This window comes from Sipha flava, unplaced genomic scaffold (genome assembly GCF_003268045.1).
Source record: "Sipha flava isolate LNK unplaced genomic scaffold, YSA_version1 237_pilon_pilon, whole genome shotgun sequence".
NCBI lineage: Eukaryota > Metazoa > Arthropoda > Insecta > Hemiptera > Aphididae > Sipha > Sipha flava.
The window spans coordinates 66,237-84,103 of NW_020272879.1; the positions used below are offsets into that span (position 1 = coordinate 66,237).

The 17,867-nt window shown below is 30.4% G+C and overlaps 1 protein-coding gene and 1 pseudogene across 2 annotated transcripts; both read right to left on the bottom strand.

Annotated features, from left to right (window-relative positions):
* Positions 1–1,397: 1,397 nt before the first annotated feature.
* Positions 1,398–3,617, bottom strand: LOC112683871 (annotated as a pseudogene).
* A 3,117-nt stretch (positions 3,618–6,734) lies between these two features.
* On the bottom strand, positions 6,735–17,598 carry LOC112683892 (probable glutathione peroxidase 8). 2 transcript variants are annotated; one of them, XM_025555082.1, is made up of 8 exons: positions 17,567–17,598; positions 17,368–17,465; positions 14,567–14,685; positions 14,296–14,405; positions 14,046–14,193; positions 12,298–12,446; positions 8,463–8,547; positions 6,735–6,972 (listed from the first exon to the last, which is right to left on the bottom strand). In XM_025555082.1, exons 1-8 carry the CDS (start codon positions 17,581–17,583, stop codon positions 6,940–6,942), a joined length of 759 nt encoding a protein of 252 aa, XP_025410867.1. In that variant the 5' UTR covers positions 17,584–17,598; the 3' UTR covers positions 6,735–6,939. The 2 variants fall into 2 exon arrangements, with proteins under 2 accessions (XP_025410867.1, XP_025410868.1); XM_025555083.1 differs by lacking the exon at positions 17,567–17,598 and having other exon boundaries at positions 14,567–14,690; positions 17,368–17,474.
* Between the last annotated feature and the right edge of the window lie 269 nt (positions 17,599–17,867).

Consider the following 17,867-nt stretch of genomic DNA (forward strand, 5'->3'; position numbering starts at 1 on the left):
ATCCACAGCATATTATAAGATAATACTTTAATAATTACATTGCGTTTTCTCAGTAATTTAAGTATATAAGAAAACAAGTTACAAGGTTTGGTTTTTATGCAATATAACAAATTTTATAATTTAGTAGTTTAGTTATATTTGATATATTACATCGGGGTCATTATGATAAATGCACAATGATGAGTTAAATGTTTATTCATTGTATGTAATTTATTTCATAGTGAATGATTATGTTAATTAAAATAGTTTGATAATAATACTAAGATAAATAACTCGTCAACAACCAATATTAATTTAATGAACTATGCTAATGTTTCATATACTGTTATTAATACCAACAGTAAATTATATTGATAAATATTATTTCAATTCTTCGAATATTGTATGATATAAAGATTATGAATTTTATCATATGATACATTCAAAATTGTCACAAAATCGACAAATCCACTTTAAAGTATGAAGATAAATATTGAAATATTATTTATAAAATTAATTGGATTTTTTTTTGTTAACTCCACATAGGCGTTATTAGGACAGAGCCCCTCCTCCAATTTCATTTTCTATTACTGTACAAATGCTAGGGTTGAAGCACCCTCTAACTTTAAAGTCTAATTACACCAATGTATCTCAGTGGAATGTGTTATAATTTTTTTTAATAACCTACGTATTATGTTGGTATAATTCTTAGATTAGAGGTTATCAACACTTTGAAGAAGAGCTCCATTTCGCTAACATGAACTTTTGCGATTTTTTTTATTTTTGCAATATATGTTATTTTGCGGGCGTATTTTTGATTTTTGCGGACTACTAGTTTTTTAGCAATTTCTAAAATACGGTTGACATGCTGGTGAAATGTATCAAAAATTAAAAAAAATCACTATTTATGCAATTCAAAATAAAATAATTTATAAAAATAATTAGGTACCTGTTCATTTTTATTTTTTTAACATATTATTATCAATATTATGATGACATCTAACTTGCATAATAATTTTTTCAGTTTGTTTAAATATTTACATTAAAATTATTAATTAAATGGTATATATATATATAGAGGGGGGGGGGTAAAGCTACCTATGAGAAAAATAGAAATTATCTATCCTTTTAAAAAAATTGATTGCATATAATTAGTACTTCCATATTCTTTATTCCATAAGAAAGAAATATATAATAAATAATCGTACTCAATATGAATATACGATTATTATTATTTTTTATTGTGATTGTATCTTTTAATCATGAAATAAATAAATTGCTTTTTTAATATTTTATTATTTTAATCTTCAATTTAAATCATATGTAATATATTGTATATGAATAGTCTTTTCACCTTTAAAATTTAAATTAAACATTTTTAAAAATGGCACATATTCGAATGTTAACATTTGAGATTCTTAATTTTCTTTAGTGTATAAAAAAATTTGTACACCGCATTTTGTTTGTTCTGGTATATGTACGGGTTTGTGTTTAAAATCATCATACTCTTCCCATGTCTGTCATTTCTTAGTGAAACTGCTATATAATGACCAATAGCTGTCCTTGCAGCAGTTCTGGTTTCAATAAATATAGCAGCTCCAAGCTCATTCATAATTTTTATTCTTTTTGGTATGTTTTCCTAAATGATAACTACATCATCAAATAATGCTTCTGCTATTTTCTTTATTAGTTCTCATCACCATTTTTACCACCTTGATAGAATAATTTATTTAAAATAAAGTACATAAATATTCAGCAATAATTTAAATTATAATATTACTCCAGTTTTTATTATGAAATAATATTTTATTCATATTTTAACATTTAAGAACACTATTAATCATGAAATCAATATATTAATTATTTTAAAATTGAATTTTTTTAATAACTATTTACAATTTTCTTATGGAAACAGTTTTCACTAAACAAACAAATTTGTGCAATTCAGTTGATTTGTAAAAAAATATTTAGAATTTTGAAAATTGTAACAATTTGTGTTTACTTTCAGGTATGATTGAAATTTCAATTAAAATGTGGTTTATTATAATTGTTTGAACAGTCCATATTCCTTCACAATTCTTGAAACTGCATAATGATGATGATCAGGGCTCGGGACTTTATTGCTTAAAATCTTAAAAATATGTGCATACATATGCACCATAAAATATCAAAATATGCGCTTTAATATGTATTTATTTTTAATTAAAATATACATATTTATTAAAATTTAGCAATCCTTTACATAAGTCCATATTGAAAGTAAACTTTTTAGTTGTATTAGTGTGTGTTATCATTTGTTGGGTTCTTGTATTGAACATTTCCCTCCGTTTAATCATTTTCACATGTTTAACTTTTTGTATATGTTGTATTAAACTAGATCGCCGTTCATATTCTATTTTAATTTCACATAATTTACAAAATAAAACTCTTCCGTCTGCGGAAAATACATTATACCCAAATTCCAAAATGAAACTTTTCAACCGATTAATTTATGTTTTTTTTTTCTTTTTCTTTTGGTATATTATACCACAAATATGAGTATTACGTAATATACGTATTATACGTATGTTGGATGGAGACAGAGATCACCTCTCACGACCACACCCGCAAGATATTTCTCCGTCTTGCAAACGTATAACATAGCAAATCGTGTTCAGTTATTCAAATGTAGTGACGATAGCTTTAATGCTGGAGTAAACCGTTGTGTAATAATACTTTAAAGGAAGAACATTTTCTACGTTTTGTTAGTAGGTTGTTCCAATATTTTAATTTTTAAGCGAGTTATGAGTGTGCAAATTATCAAAATTAAAAAAAAAAAAACTCATAACCCGCTTAAAATTTAAAATATCAGAAAGATCGACCAACAAAAACACATACATCGGTCGTTCTTCAAAATATTATTATACGTTAGTCTACTGTAATATTAAAGCTAACATCACTACGTTTGAACGACTGAATGCAAATTCGCTGTGTTGTACGTGTGCCGGACGGATGTACTCGTAGTATATTTTATGACGGTGACATTATAAATAGCTGCGGGTACAGATTCGTGTGTGTTACGAAGTACGTACAGGTGGCGTAGGAATATCGTCGCGTATATTATTTTCGTTTCATTCGTTTAGCGTGATATCACAGGAAAACAAATAAAATCGGAAAAAAAATGGACGAAGACGTTTCGTTCACCTGTACGTACTACGAACTGTGAGGTGACCGTTGGCTCTTAATTTCTCGGACGGGGACGAGAAAAGTACCAGGGGGACGTAGGTCGTGAGGATCTGACTTCATATCCTCAACGATCATCTGAACGGCGGTCGACCCGCGTACGTCTTGGGTGCGACACAGGACTCACGCGGACGAGCCGAACCGGTGATCAGTGCTCGGGGAATGGTCGAGCGGATCTCTGCAGGCCGAAGTCTAGGCGTCAGTATCCCGGTGGCCATCATCAACCCGTACCGGCCACCGTTGCCGACGGCCACCGTACTGGCCACCGCCTTGGCCGCCACCGCGACCCGGGCCATTTTCGCCGCGTTGTTGTAGCGGATGGCCACGTCTGTGGCTCGAGGAGCTCTCCTGGCCTTGAACAGCGCCTGCTGCACAGCCACATCCGCCAGGGCCGTCGTCTTGGCCTCCACCGCCATCTTGGCTAGCGTTGCCGCCTTGTTGTACCGGACGGTCGATGATTTCTTAACCTAAAACGATATGTTTTTAGTACGCGTTCGTCTCCGCGAGCGAATCTGTTAAACTTGCCTGTGGGAAAATCTTCATGCCTGTAGCCGATTCCATTTTTTTTTTCTAATTTTCCGGCACTAAATTTTTTTCACACGATTGCAGTTAGTGGTTGACTTCGGGAAATGTTCACAAATTACCTACTAAATGGACGGGCTGTGTGATTCACCGTGACAACATGTCGAGCTTTTGACAATTCGTTGTCACATGGTAACGACACGGATTATAATTAATAAATACGCGATTGATATTGTCCAGTATGTCTTTCGTATATTATATATATATATTCAAGAACAAATCAATGCTTCGTATGACTGATGACTGACGAGTGATAGAATAATCTAAATACGCGTCAGAATAGCGATGATTGTCGGAACGAGCTTATGATGGTTTTTTTTTTTTTCATTAGTCAGTTTTTTCATTGTGGTAATAGCAAAGTGACCCACAGAAACTCGATGGTATTTTTTGAGTTAACCGTAATGTTGACTATTCGTAAGATGTTACATTTGTTGGACTTGCTGACAGTTGAGAAGTTGAGCAAGGAGTGACATGGTTATAGTAAAAATTTTGTTTGTGTGGATGGATTCAGCGTGTAGATAATTGCTTTTTTAATACAATCAATGATTTCTACATATCACGAATACAATGTATATACACGCACTACGGTTCGTGTGTACTGTGTAGTAAAGATGTATGCGTCAATAGTTCTAGCTATTATTAAATTAATGTATAATAATTATTTTATACCTACATAAGTAGAGTTTGTACGAATGCAATTTGAAAGGAAGAAAGTCATAGAACATTTTTTCGACTACACTTATATAATAAATATAAATAAATTATTAATATAAATAAAGTCCGGAAATGTTAGTTTAATAATAACCTAACCGTCAATGTTAGTCGTAATAATAAAAATAATAACATCATTAGTTGTGATTTGGTCGAAATGACCGCAATTAATGATATACATCATTTATCTTAATTTATTCTATATATACGAAATTTAATATACTTGGAATATTATAATATAATTTTTATTAACATTATAGAAAGGCATAATGAGTATCAATGTTTAAAATATAAAATATAAATGTTTTATTAAACATGTAAAAAAAGTGCGGTCATTTTGACCATAGCGCGACTAACGCCGGGTTAACTATGCTGTTTTTATAATCCAATAGCTATTAATTTACTGTGATGTAAAAGTAAACTGTAAATTGGTAAAAAAAAATGTATAAAATAATATCTATTTATAGCAGTTATTTATCTTATTTATCTGTGCAACGAAAAAAAAAAAAAGATAACGATTATTTTTGTTAAGCCCCCCCTCCAGAGCAAGATTGAATGTACGCCACTGCTCTTACGGCAAAACAACAAATAATTATTTAGGTTATTACGAGTGTTGTTTCATTTTAATTATTTTCATAGAAAATCACTGTTATTACGGCATTAAATAATAAGTTATCATTCGTTTATTTGGTATCATTTTACCCATTGAAGCTAATCGATTGGCAACAAACGTGGGATCCCACGGCGCGTGACTGGGCTACCGGCTCAGAGCTTGATATAGCTCGGTACAGAAAACGTATCGTCTGATGGGTGTGACATGTCGCAGCTCGCGTCTTCACGAGTGGTCAGTCTTTAGTAGCCGAGTCAAAGACGACGAGCTCGTTGCTCAGCTCGTCAAACCGATCCAACGTGTACCCACCAACGTACGTGGTTCGTGTAATTTATGCGTTAAAATAATTCGTATAAAAATATGGAGCGGTCGAACGAACTTATTCTGGAGTTACTTGAACACGAACCTTATATCTGAAATTCTAAAAGATTCATAACACAAAGTTCAGAATGCTGTACATGATTCGCGGGATAACATTTGAAAAAAACACCTTTCAACGTATAAAAAAAAAAAATCACTATACAATATAGTATGACGCAGTGTTCGCGATTCCTCTTGATTATTAATTTTACAACATTTGAATTAAAAAATAATAATGGCATAGGACCGATCCCGACAAGAAGCAGACTCGGCGTGGTTCGGCAATGAATGCCGAGTCTAGAGACGCGCTGTGATATCACCACGACTCGCGTAGAGCCCTTTACAGAGGTAGTGCCTGTAGACTCGGCTTGTCTAGGTTTGGTTAGGTTTGGTTACAATAACTTATATTTTATCTATTTGCCACGGCACAGCTCTGGCTTGTGAATTAAAAAAAATAAAAAAACTTTTTGAAATTATTTCAAACTACAAATGCTTCTGACATTTTAAGTGTCTTTAAACAACACAAATATCATTAAAATATTTCGAAACTACGAGTATGGTAAGGTTATGTTAACTAACCTAACCTTACCATACTCATATATACATTTATATACATAGCATATATTATATATTATATCGTATAATTTGTTGAAATATCTGATTTTAACAAACAATTATTTTGTAATGCTTATAAATTCTTTTTGCGACTTTCCAGTAAATTTTTTCCTTATTAGCTACAAAGAAAATATTATGAACAATTTTGTATTTAATTTTCAAACCTTTAAAATAAAAATTGAAAGTTAATTTTCAACTATAAAAATGTAGCAGGTTATCGTGATATTTATCCTCTTATTTAAAATGTATTATTTAACGCTCGTGTTTTTTTTATTTAGTTAATAAAATCTGTTTGAGTAATTTTATATTATATTTTCAAAACTGTTGGTTATACTAAATTTATTTTATCGACATTTTCAACAAAGTTAAGAAATACGAAAATTTCAATTTTCTATAAATAATTCAAAGAAAGATTTTTTGATATTTTACTATCTATAACAAATGTTGTTATAAACATTTAGTGAAAATTTCATGTTTCTATAATTAATATTTTTTGAGTTTTGATGAAAACAAAATTTCAATTTTGTTGAACACCGGTATGCCCTAAATGTTGCCGTAAAAAAATGGGAAAATGGAAAAGTGGGGAAAAAAATATACAGAAGTTTTGCTTCAATTATTTTTTTTATTTCAATGAACATTTCACAAAATTTTTTGCTATTTTATAATATTGTTTTTTTGATATTAAATTTAAAAATCACAATCAATTATGAACAAAAATAATTCTTTATTTCAATTCATGGTATTTGCAGCTTTGCTGCTCTGTCGAACATGATTTAATCACTCAACTCGAATTGATAAATTGAGGTACAATGGAATAAATGATTATATTAATAAAGTATAAATGTACTGATAAAATGTTTTTATAAGTATTTCAACATTATTTTTTCCAATTCCTGCAAACAAAAAATATTAAGACATTCACTATGTATTATATTAAGTTTAATTGTTTGAATATAATATAATACATTTAAATAAAACGGCACTTACATTTGGTTAATATTTGTACATTCAGAGAACATTGTATTAACTAAATAATTGTTCAAAGAATATAACTTAGAAAAAATTATATTTGTTTCGTTTAATATTATGAATTAAAATGCATGATTCATAACGAACCTAACTCAAAATATATTATATAAGTATATTTCATCTAATGCCCGAGTAGTACACAAAATGGCGTATCTATTCCAAACAAGTAAATTTATACTACATTCAATTTTTGTCATTTCTTCTGCTCTAATATCACCCTATATAATGTTCCTATACCAATGTCTAACACAGTTAGATATTTTGGACTCAACTTGGAGAAACGCCTCACTTATTTGTAGCCATATCTATGACAAAAGACTTGCTTTAAATGTTCATCTCCACATGTTACATATTTTAATAAACAATGAACATACCAAATTCAAAAGAAAAGTTCTCGTCTACAAAACTCTTTTAAAGCCTATATGGACCGTGAGCCTTCAACTGTGGTGCACAGCAAAAGTTTCCAACACAATAAAAATCTAACGGTTTCAAAATATAACTCTCGGAAAAATTATAAATGCCCTACATTTCATATCTAATTAATCCTTGCACAAAGAAATCTCAATTAAAACTGTTAAAAAAGAAGCTATTAATATTTATAAACGATTTCATAATCGTCTACAAAATCATTATAATCCACTCATATAGAACCTCTTTACTCATACCATATCAGGGGTGACCCTAGACTTCGTCTAAAAATAAACTGGTACCGTGACCTGTTACTAAATTATAATATGAGTATAAAAATATTTAAGATGATTTTATTAAATTCCTAGTTAAGTGTCACAAATGTGTGACTACTTGTTTAAATTGTAATATTAATAATTAATTGCTAACAAATATTATTTGTGCTACTTGCACGTATTGTTTATTTCTAAATTTTAAAACAAAAAAAAAACATAAATAAAAATCAATACCTTTTATCGGTACCTGATTAAAAAAAAATTATAATTATAAATTAAATTATGTCAATAGAAAAGATTTCTTATGCTTTTTAAATATGCTGACTTTAGGTTGTAGTTAATACAAGGTCAAGGCATATACTTCAATTACTATCCCCTCCTCCCAAATAACACCACTGGGTTAATTGTATAGTTCAGTGAAAATTCTTTGTGCCGGACATATGTTATAACATATGATATTCGTATATACGAATATTTAATAAGCAAGTAATATTGGAAAATTTTTCTTTTTGCAACGTCAATATTCAATGCACAATTAGTGTGAATTTATGTGGAAATTCCCAAAATTCACAATAGCAATTTTCAATAATTACACTTTAAATATCGGCGTTGCTAAAAGATAAAATGTTTAGAGTCCGATGAAATGTTTTATAAAATCTTATTAATTTTACCTTTGCCGTTACTTCAGGCTCAAGTCTCTCGACGACCACTCCATTTCTGTTTACAACAAATTTGGTGTAATTCCATATTATATCACTGCAAAAATACAAAATATTTTTAAATATCTTTCCCATTACGATAAACTGGTATTTGTTTGGTGCACGGTCAGAAGATTTACAACACCAAATTTCTATTTAAAAATTTGTTTATTATAGTCTATTAGACTGCAGTAAACGTGTTTTTAAGTAGATTTACCATCATTGTATCGGTGTTAGCGTTTCGCTAACATATAACATATATATTCATACAAGGAACCACTCGTTCAAAACATAAATAATTGTTTTGAAATTTCTAAATTCTAAGTAAATAAAATCTATTATCGAAATAATATTACACTAAAATAACAACAATTAAAACACGAAAATATCTATTTGTGAATCTGATGAGCTGTTAATTGTACCGATTTTATTAGCGTCTCGTTCGTACAGTAGTAACCGGGTCTAGATGGTTATAATTTTTAGTTTTCACAATATGGACAGTAATTGTGAAAAAATGTCCGCATGGTTATGTTTGACTGAGAATGATCTTAAAATGATCACATTGATACCGATGCAGATTCCTACTTTAGTATTTTTGTATATTGTAAATACTGTGGATTGTTTATATGTATAATATATACATTATATAATATATAAAGTATATATGTAAAGAATATAACTACAACCCACAATTGAACAACCTTATTAGTTCAACATACTATGTCTCGAAAGAAAACTTGGAAATATCAAATGAAGAGAGACATAATTTTTAAAATGTTTATTATTTTAACATATTTTGTTATTAGACAGTGACTTGTTTAATTTTTATAATAAATTCTATCAAAAAATTATTTGTATTTATTATTTTGTACAAGCAATTTGAATAATAATTTCTATAAATATTCAAACTTTTTTAGGCTATAAATAGAGAAATATTTTCATCTTTGTTTCACTATTCTACGTTTATTAAATAATTTATAGGACCAAAAAAACTATGTTGTTAGCGTAACGCTAACACGATACCAATCACGACACAAAACATGACGATACTGATGGCGTTAGGTGTGGCGATAGGGTGACCCCCCCCCTTTGATCCGTGTAAAAACTAAAAATATGAATGAGCAAACAATTAACTAAAAATCGGTTTGAGGATAATTGTATGTCAAAACTGTAAACTGTTTATAAAAATGTTTGCTCCTATAAGTTTGATTGTTAATTTAGTTTGAATAAAAAATAATTTTTGTTTTAATTATTTTATTGATAGGTACCTATATTTTTATGTTATGCCATTGTGGTATAAAGTTAAAATTTAACTTAAAATTACTTCTCATGTATCAAACAATAGGGAAAAATAAATGGGATATGTATGCGAATTGTAAGTATATGCAAAAGGTTTTCGCCCCCTCCCTTGTGGCTTCTCAAAAACCGCCACTGGTAGGTAGTAAAATACTTTTAAACATTGAAATAAACGGAGTTGTTGAATAAATATAAATTATATATTGTATATTAAAATTTCCACACAATCTTGTGTGTACTATGATATTATTTAAAAAATGAAATTTATTGCAAAACATCTGCACTCGGTTTCATATAATTGTATAAAGTCTTGATAAAGACCATCCGTAATTATAGGCGGTACTAGACCTTCTAGGCAGGGGAGGGCAGGAAATACTTAAAATATTAACACTATTTCGTCTAAATCTTTAGACTAGCAATACTATAAAAAAAAGTATTTTATTAATAACTATTTTAACTTATTTCAAATAAGATTATTTTGTAAAATGAATAATACACTTTCAAATACCTACATTTATATTATTTTATCTTATAAAATTTTAAAATAATAACTTATCTCTACCTGTGATAGCTCTCATAGGCGGACCCAGAGTGATACATTTGAGTGTGTCCTGTCATTTTTTTAGTTATTTTTTCAAAATATAAAGGATGTGTAGACAGTGTTATGATTTAAATTCTATAAATAAAGGCTTCGTTAATGAAGTAAAATAACGATTGATAAAATATACACGTAATTATTATTTCAGACTTATTCTGAACACTTGCAATATTACTTACAAAAAACTAAAATTTAATTAATGTGTATGCACATATATTCTCAATTGTAATTATTCAATTTTTTTATTCGCATTATTCACATTAGAGGGTGCCAAGGCACACCCGGCATACTCCGTAGAGCCGCCTATGGTGGTTTTTGTATGAAAAAGTCATATAAAGTTTTTATTTTTTTACTTTGGTTTGTGTTCATAATTTTTATTATAATTAGTATTATCCAAAAAATTCCAAAAAATTCAAAAATACTAAATAAAATACACACTTCAAATCAAAGTATAAATTCATGCAAAACGTTTATGATACAGATAATAGTAAAGTAATAATATTAGTTCATGATTTGTCAATGATAAAAATAAATTATAATAATATTAAAAATGTTGACACAAAAAATCTTATCAGCATATTTACATGAATGGTTCCCATGGTTGTAGATAATAATATTATTACTTACAACCATGCAGACTCTAAATAAGCATGTAATATGAGGGGTTACCAACCAATATTTGAAATGTATAGGGAGAGTAAGAACTCGCAGGGGGGACAGCCGCCTACCTTGCCTCTCCCGTAGTACCGCCTATGTCCGTAATCATCTACTATCAAGTCCAATTTGGTGAAAAAATCTCATATTGTAGTATATGATGTATCTTCTATCATCGATTTGTTATCGAACAAAATTTAAATGATGATATATATAGGTATATATATTTACAATAATCGTAATATTATCAGGATCTTTCACTATGTACGTTAGTAATTCTGTTTAAAATCGTCGTCGACTTTGTGATATTTAAATGTATCGCCTGTAATTTATAACTTAAGTACAAAATAAGAGTTATAAGATCTGCTAAATAACATTAAAATTTCAAATAAACAACAAACAATAAAAAATAACTATACCTAAAAATAAAACGAACTAAAATTTAGAATTTAGTTATACAAGAAATGTCCTTTTTGTCGTTATAGATATTGAAAGAAATCAAAATTATATGCTAGAAAACAGAATGGTACACTAACCTAATTAAATACGAGAAATTAATTTACTACTTGTCCAAAGCCTCTCATTAATATTAAAGAAGTTACAGACAATTCCAAATCATTGAGAGAAATTACAAATTTTCTGTTATTATAAAAACATCAAGCTTTTTAAAAGTAATTTTATTAATAAAAAAAAGTAATTAGTTAAAAAATTAATAATTAAACGTTTAACTTTATTGATTATTGATGAAAATGCCATAATAATTTATCATGTAATTATAATTACTAAAAAAAAAAATTAAAAAAATAGTAATACATTGTTCTTCTCCATTACTCATTTTTTAAAAATTTAGATCACTTTAATTTAATTTCCAGTCATTAATTTTCTTAATTTTTAAATACCTATCTTGAAATTAGAATGTTTGTATGTGTGACGTTATTTACTCATTATCTATGAGCAGTTAAATAATGTTGTAATAAAATAATTTAATTATTAGTAAATAATTTCTGAAATTTAGATATTAATCAAAAGCAGTGACCAACTTGTGATTAGTAGGCTAATCTTAAGATTAGCCATTTTCTATCACTATCCGTAACATTTATGTATATGTATGTAAACATTGGCACTTTTTTACAGCTGAAAATCGAATTACAGAGAAAAATAAATTCCGACCGGAAATAATTGTTATGCCATCACATGACTCCTAAATTAAAGTGTGTTTGTATGTATATATTTATAAAAATAACAAACGCATATACTTACTAAGAAAAAAAATTGTTTCCTGTAACCATTCGGAAATAACTCCATAATCGATCTCCACTTAATCCATTGACATAAACTGGTTTAAAAATTTCAAATTTGTATTTTTTTCTTTTAACCATTTTATCAGAAGGTAAACGATAACTATTTCCCTGTATTGTATGATGTATCAAGAAAATTAAAATACAATTACAGTATAAAATAAATAAAATAACTAAAATCGTTCAGTGAACATAAATAGTGATTTCAATTAATTTATTCAATCAGGTGGTTTCTAAGATAGAAAACAGATGATATTATTTGAAAATGACTAAGAAAAAAAATTGATTATCCAAGTTAAATCTATCAATGAGGCATAAAAAAGAAGCACTGAACATTTATTTTCTCATATGTTGAGAAGTTTTTCATAATAGGTTTACCGTTAAAGTAGTTCCACACTATGCATGTTTCGCGTTTCGTGTTTCTCGTTTTGTAATGTTTTGTTCAGTTTGTGTCTTGCGGGTTGTAATTTCGGATCCCACAAATACCGATACTTTTTAAATTCCTCAATAAATGTTAGCACATCATTCCACTCGGATACCATGATGACAAATAATTGAAGAACTAAGTTTTTAAAATTGGAATTAAACGAAATGACGTGATTCCACATGATGATAATTGATAACATTAATTTACCTAATTTTATATCTAATTTAATTTATAATCTAATGATATGAACTCTTGTTTACGAAAACATACGAAACGCGAAACAACACGAAACCTAACGAAATGACACGGAACAATACGAAATTATTGTTTCGTGTTCTTTGATTACGTCAATTTACCGCCTCGTTTGCAAAATACTGCTTAACAGTCTTCACGAAAAAGTTTTTCGTGAAAAGCTATACACACTATTCACAAAATTAAACGAAAACGTGAAAACACAAAACGCGAAACGCGAAATATGCTTAGTGTGGAACTACCTTTATGGGCGAAGCACGTTCGGGTATATTACATTATTTCTACATGTAAATGTAGAACACGTTTGAGTACACAAACACATAGCACGTTTGGGTGCATACGCTAATTGAAAATCGCGATAGGCTATCACGAAAAAAAAAGTTAACAATCTTTATAAGATATGGTTTGGCGCATGTAAACTCCACCATAAGTACCTTTTTTTTACTGTAAAATTCGTCAGAAAATAAAAACAGGTAAACTCTGTCAGTGAAGAAAATCAAGTAGTATAATGAAATGAATATGATATATTATTAAAAAAAAAAAAAAATAATAATATTATATAATACCATATCGTTGGCATTACATTTTTAAATCATAGTAAATAATTGTTATACGTAATAATATAAAATCATATTTTTCAGAATAATAGTTAAAAATCGTCCATATCAAATATTTTAATCACAGTAAAAAAAAAAAAATTATAATAAATAATCATTATTTCGAATATTCGGTTAACTTTTATAAAATTAATTTCTTAGATGACTAACATCTTTAGATGACCAACCTTCTCGTGGTGTTTTCTGGATAACGCTAATAGGCTCCAACATTTTAAAATTAATGATTAAATATTAAAGTGTTATTTTTCTAGGTGTTTTTAAATGTTATAATAATACCTATGTCCTACATACCCAAACGTATTGTTTTTCTAGCGATATGGTGTACCCAAACGGTGTATTAATTTGTACCCAAACGTGTTACGGCCACTGTTATGGTGTATCACACTTTCAATATTGTATTTATGTTAATCTTACATCGCATCCAAACTCGAAGCTTTGGAAAGCAAGAACTCTTAACCCTCGATCGTAATAATAAATCTGCATTTGATTCAATTCGTCGAGAAAAGAAGATACGTATGGACATTCGAGCGGTGGTATATTGACAAATATTAACAGCTTACCACTTGATGGTTGTGAGTGCAACAAAAAAAAAAATAAAAAAAAATATCGTCCGAAAATTAACACAAATATCCATTTGTTTTCAACGAGTTATAAAAATACATACATGTAAACGTCCATCACTACATTCTTTCCTGAGATTTTCTTGCCAACGAAATCGTATATGTTAGGGGGACCTGCGCCGAATGGGTTATCATACCAGACGCCGGATTGGCACTGAAATGTATAAAAATATCAATAAGATTAAATGACTGTTGAAGAATGGTCCGATGCACTGTATATTATAATCGTTGAGAATGAGCAATCTCCGATACGTGGTTTATACAGTACACGTCTTGGAGACCCAAAACTATATTCATTTTTTAATGATTACTCACAGGGGCTAACAGGGTCGCCAGTGTCAATACGCAAAAAATGGTACTTTTCTTCATTTTAAACGTCGCACCGTCAGTAACAGGTCGAGTGTCGACTGCCAACCGCAAATTATGATATTTACCTAGACTTAATGTGACATGGTTATAATCATATCGGTTAAATGTTTATGAAACGCTAATAAAATAATAATGTGCGTCAGTTATAGAAAAAAATAGATCGTCTCTTTCCATCAAAGACTCTGTACAGTCGTTGCCAGATTAATTGAGTCGGCGACGGCGGCGCGATAACGGAAAACCAGTGGTTCTCCGTATTTCAATATTATTACCGAAAATACATCAATAAACCAACAATTGCTACAAAAATTATTTTACGATATTAATTCCAAATTATTTCCCTAGCTTGACGTGAGCTTTACGATTTTTAATTTTTGAACTCGTTATAAAAAAACTATTTATTTTATAGCGTACGTTTTCAGTACAAAAGAACACGAACACAATACTGGCACGAATGAGTAAACATCCATCTATATTAGTATATTCCATAATGTCCATATCTATTAATATTTAATATTGTCATTGGTCAGCCGAGTCATTTATTTTAATACATTTAAAATAAACAAATTGTTGATGCGATTGAAGTGCGCCGCGCGGTCGAAACACACCGGTTTCGAACTGGTGACTGCGCGCGTCGTAGCCAACTGTGTGACCTTTGCACCACACAGCCAGCGACTAGTTTGGGCTACACTTCATGAAAAGCGCCGCCGCCGCCGCCATCTCAATTCATCTGGCAACGACTGTATCATGCTGTGTAATCAGCGGTGACTCGAAGTGTGTATGTCAAATGAAAAAGTACAATTATTTTAAGCAGTTTCCTGAAAGTATCCATTACAAGTATCCAACGCAAATTAATTCGATCTCCTGTGCATTGTAATAACATGGCCAATGTGCAGTGGCGGACTGGGCCGAAGAGCGAGGGGGTGAACGCTGGTATGATTGCTGGCCCTCACAGGTATATAGACCCATGTGTACAACTGTGTAGTGATCTATCAGCAAATAGTGCAATTTTCAAAACTGTAGCTTAGTTTGCTCAATGCGACGTAGAGTAACACCAATACACCATAGAACAACAATTATCTATGCTGCTGCAATGATGGTTGTTAGAGTAATATTAAATACGCTGTGTTTAGATACCCAGGTGCTCGGGTGGATAAAGCGTACACGGATTGTCCGTGTATATATTCGATACCTGAATTGTTAATACGCGGGTCGGGGGCAGTTGTCACGTCAGTGATGCTATGCTAGCGGCACTTGTCGCTCCGCTGATCGAAAATATCCCTCGACTTGTTATGCAACACCACCCCAAGTAGGTCACAGGGTAATTACTAAGTTACTAACTGTTGTATCAGTTGTCAATCATCATGAAAATAATTAAAAAAATGCAAAATAAAATTTCAGCAGTTGAACCCGATACCTGTCGCTATGTATGGCTTTCAATACCATTAGACTACGAGTTCACATACAATAATCTCATAATATTGTTCATAAATTAATTTAGCTAGAAATAAGGAAAAGGTATTCAAATGGTGCTAATAGTAGCTACGGGGTTTTTTTTGGAGCGACTACGATAATTGCATGATTCAGTTGACCATCAAGGACACAAAGAATTTTTTGAAGTTTTTTAGTTTTGTGTATCAAATGAAAAGATGGTGATTGGACATTTTCATAAAGAAATTTATGCTGTATAATGATATTCGTGGAATTTTTGGGTCTCTACTTAGGATCACCCGGGCCGATTTCTTACCCCAGTCCGCCCCTGCCAATGTGTACAGAGCTTGGTGGGGGGGATGCGAGAGGTGCGTGTGCACTGGGTGTCGTGACCACTGGGGAGCCAAAAGCTTTTTCATAATAAGTTAACCATATTATTTAATTTATTCAATTTAACACGTTCAGCGCCCATGGTCTCGACATCATTAATATTGTTCTGTTCCGCGGTGTTGTTATAGTTAATTATTAGTAATGATATTTATTTTTCCCTGAAATAACAACGTCGTCGATAAGCAAAATTAACAATAATTTACCATTTATACTCTATTGTTATGTTGATATAAATAATTTAATAACATTAATAACGCAGATCAAATGAAACCAGATGGTGCACTCCGGGATAGAACAATAGATTTCTAAAATAGATTCTGTGCTTATCAGAATAGCATAATATATAACCAATGAAAAATGACGAAAGTCCAGCACCATATTACACTATTGAAGTGATGGGTGGCGGCAGAGGAGTATATGCGTATCATAAAACTGTGCATTATACCTAGTTTATTTCATCATGTTAACAACATGGCGGAAGCAACAGACACAAGATGTAACTTGAACCGGAATATGGTCATAATGTAATTAATTATTACTTTTGGTTAGACCATTTTACCCTAAACAATTTCGTTTTTTTATTCAGGTTTAGTAATTTTTTATGAATATTAATTAAAATAAGTATATTGTATTTGTATACTGCAGTAAAATTACGATTAATCGATAAAAAAGTATTTTACATTTGTTAGCCAATGATTATAAAACATATTATATCCACTTTCAACTTGGGGCACGGGGCTGTGATCACAAAAAAAGAGAAGTGCATGTGTTCGTAAGTGGTTTTTAAGAACTTCTCGAAATTGAGAAACAGAAGTTAAGTTGAGATGTTCCAGGACGACTCTGTCCTATAATCGGGCTCTGCCCACCCGATTTGGTAATGAAAAAAAACCAGCATCACCACTGCCTAATGCATAACCTTTTATAATTACCTGTTTCGACCGTTGTAGTTATTCCCGGAGCAGCTCTACATCCATCAACACCGACTCGCAGTGGAAATGTGGGTAAAATAATTTGGATTTCACTCACGCTTCGGGTTGTTATCGAAATTAATTCGTTGTGTGATTATAAAAAAAAATTAAATTAAATTAAATTAATCGGTATAAAGTGTTGTCAATTATTTTTAATTACGTCTGTGAACATGACATAACTGCTGCGAAATTGCCGTTCCACTCACGCCGTCTTCTTTCAGTCCGAGTTCGGACTCGCGTGCGCAACACGTAAAACACTACTATTTCATTAAACATTGCAATTTATAAATATTCATGTTATTCATATAATATTTTATTTATTACTTAACCGACTTCAATTGCGTACGGGTCGAGGGTAATAAAAAAAAAAAAAACAAAAAACATTCATACCTCCTATTCAATATTGTGCGTATACCAACGTTCGCTTTCGTTGGTCCGACATGTTAACGGGTTTTTAGAGC

Coding starts and splice junctions, on each gene's coding strand:
- LOC112683892 (XM_025555082.1), bottom strand. Junction 12,447..14,045: donor GCTTCGAGTTTGGATGCGAT/GTAAGATTAACA, acceptor CATACAATACAG/GGAAATAGTTATCGTTTACC. Junction 8,548..12,297: donor GGAAACAATTTTTTTTCTTA/GTAAGTATATGC, acceptor GTATTTTTGCAG/TGATATAATATGGAATTACA.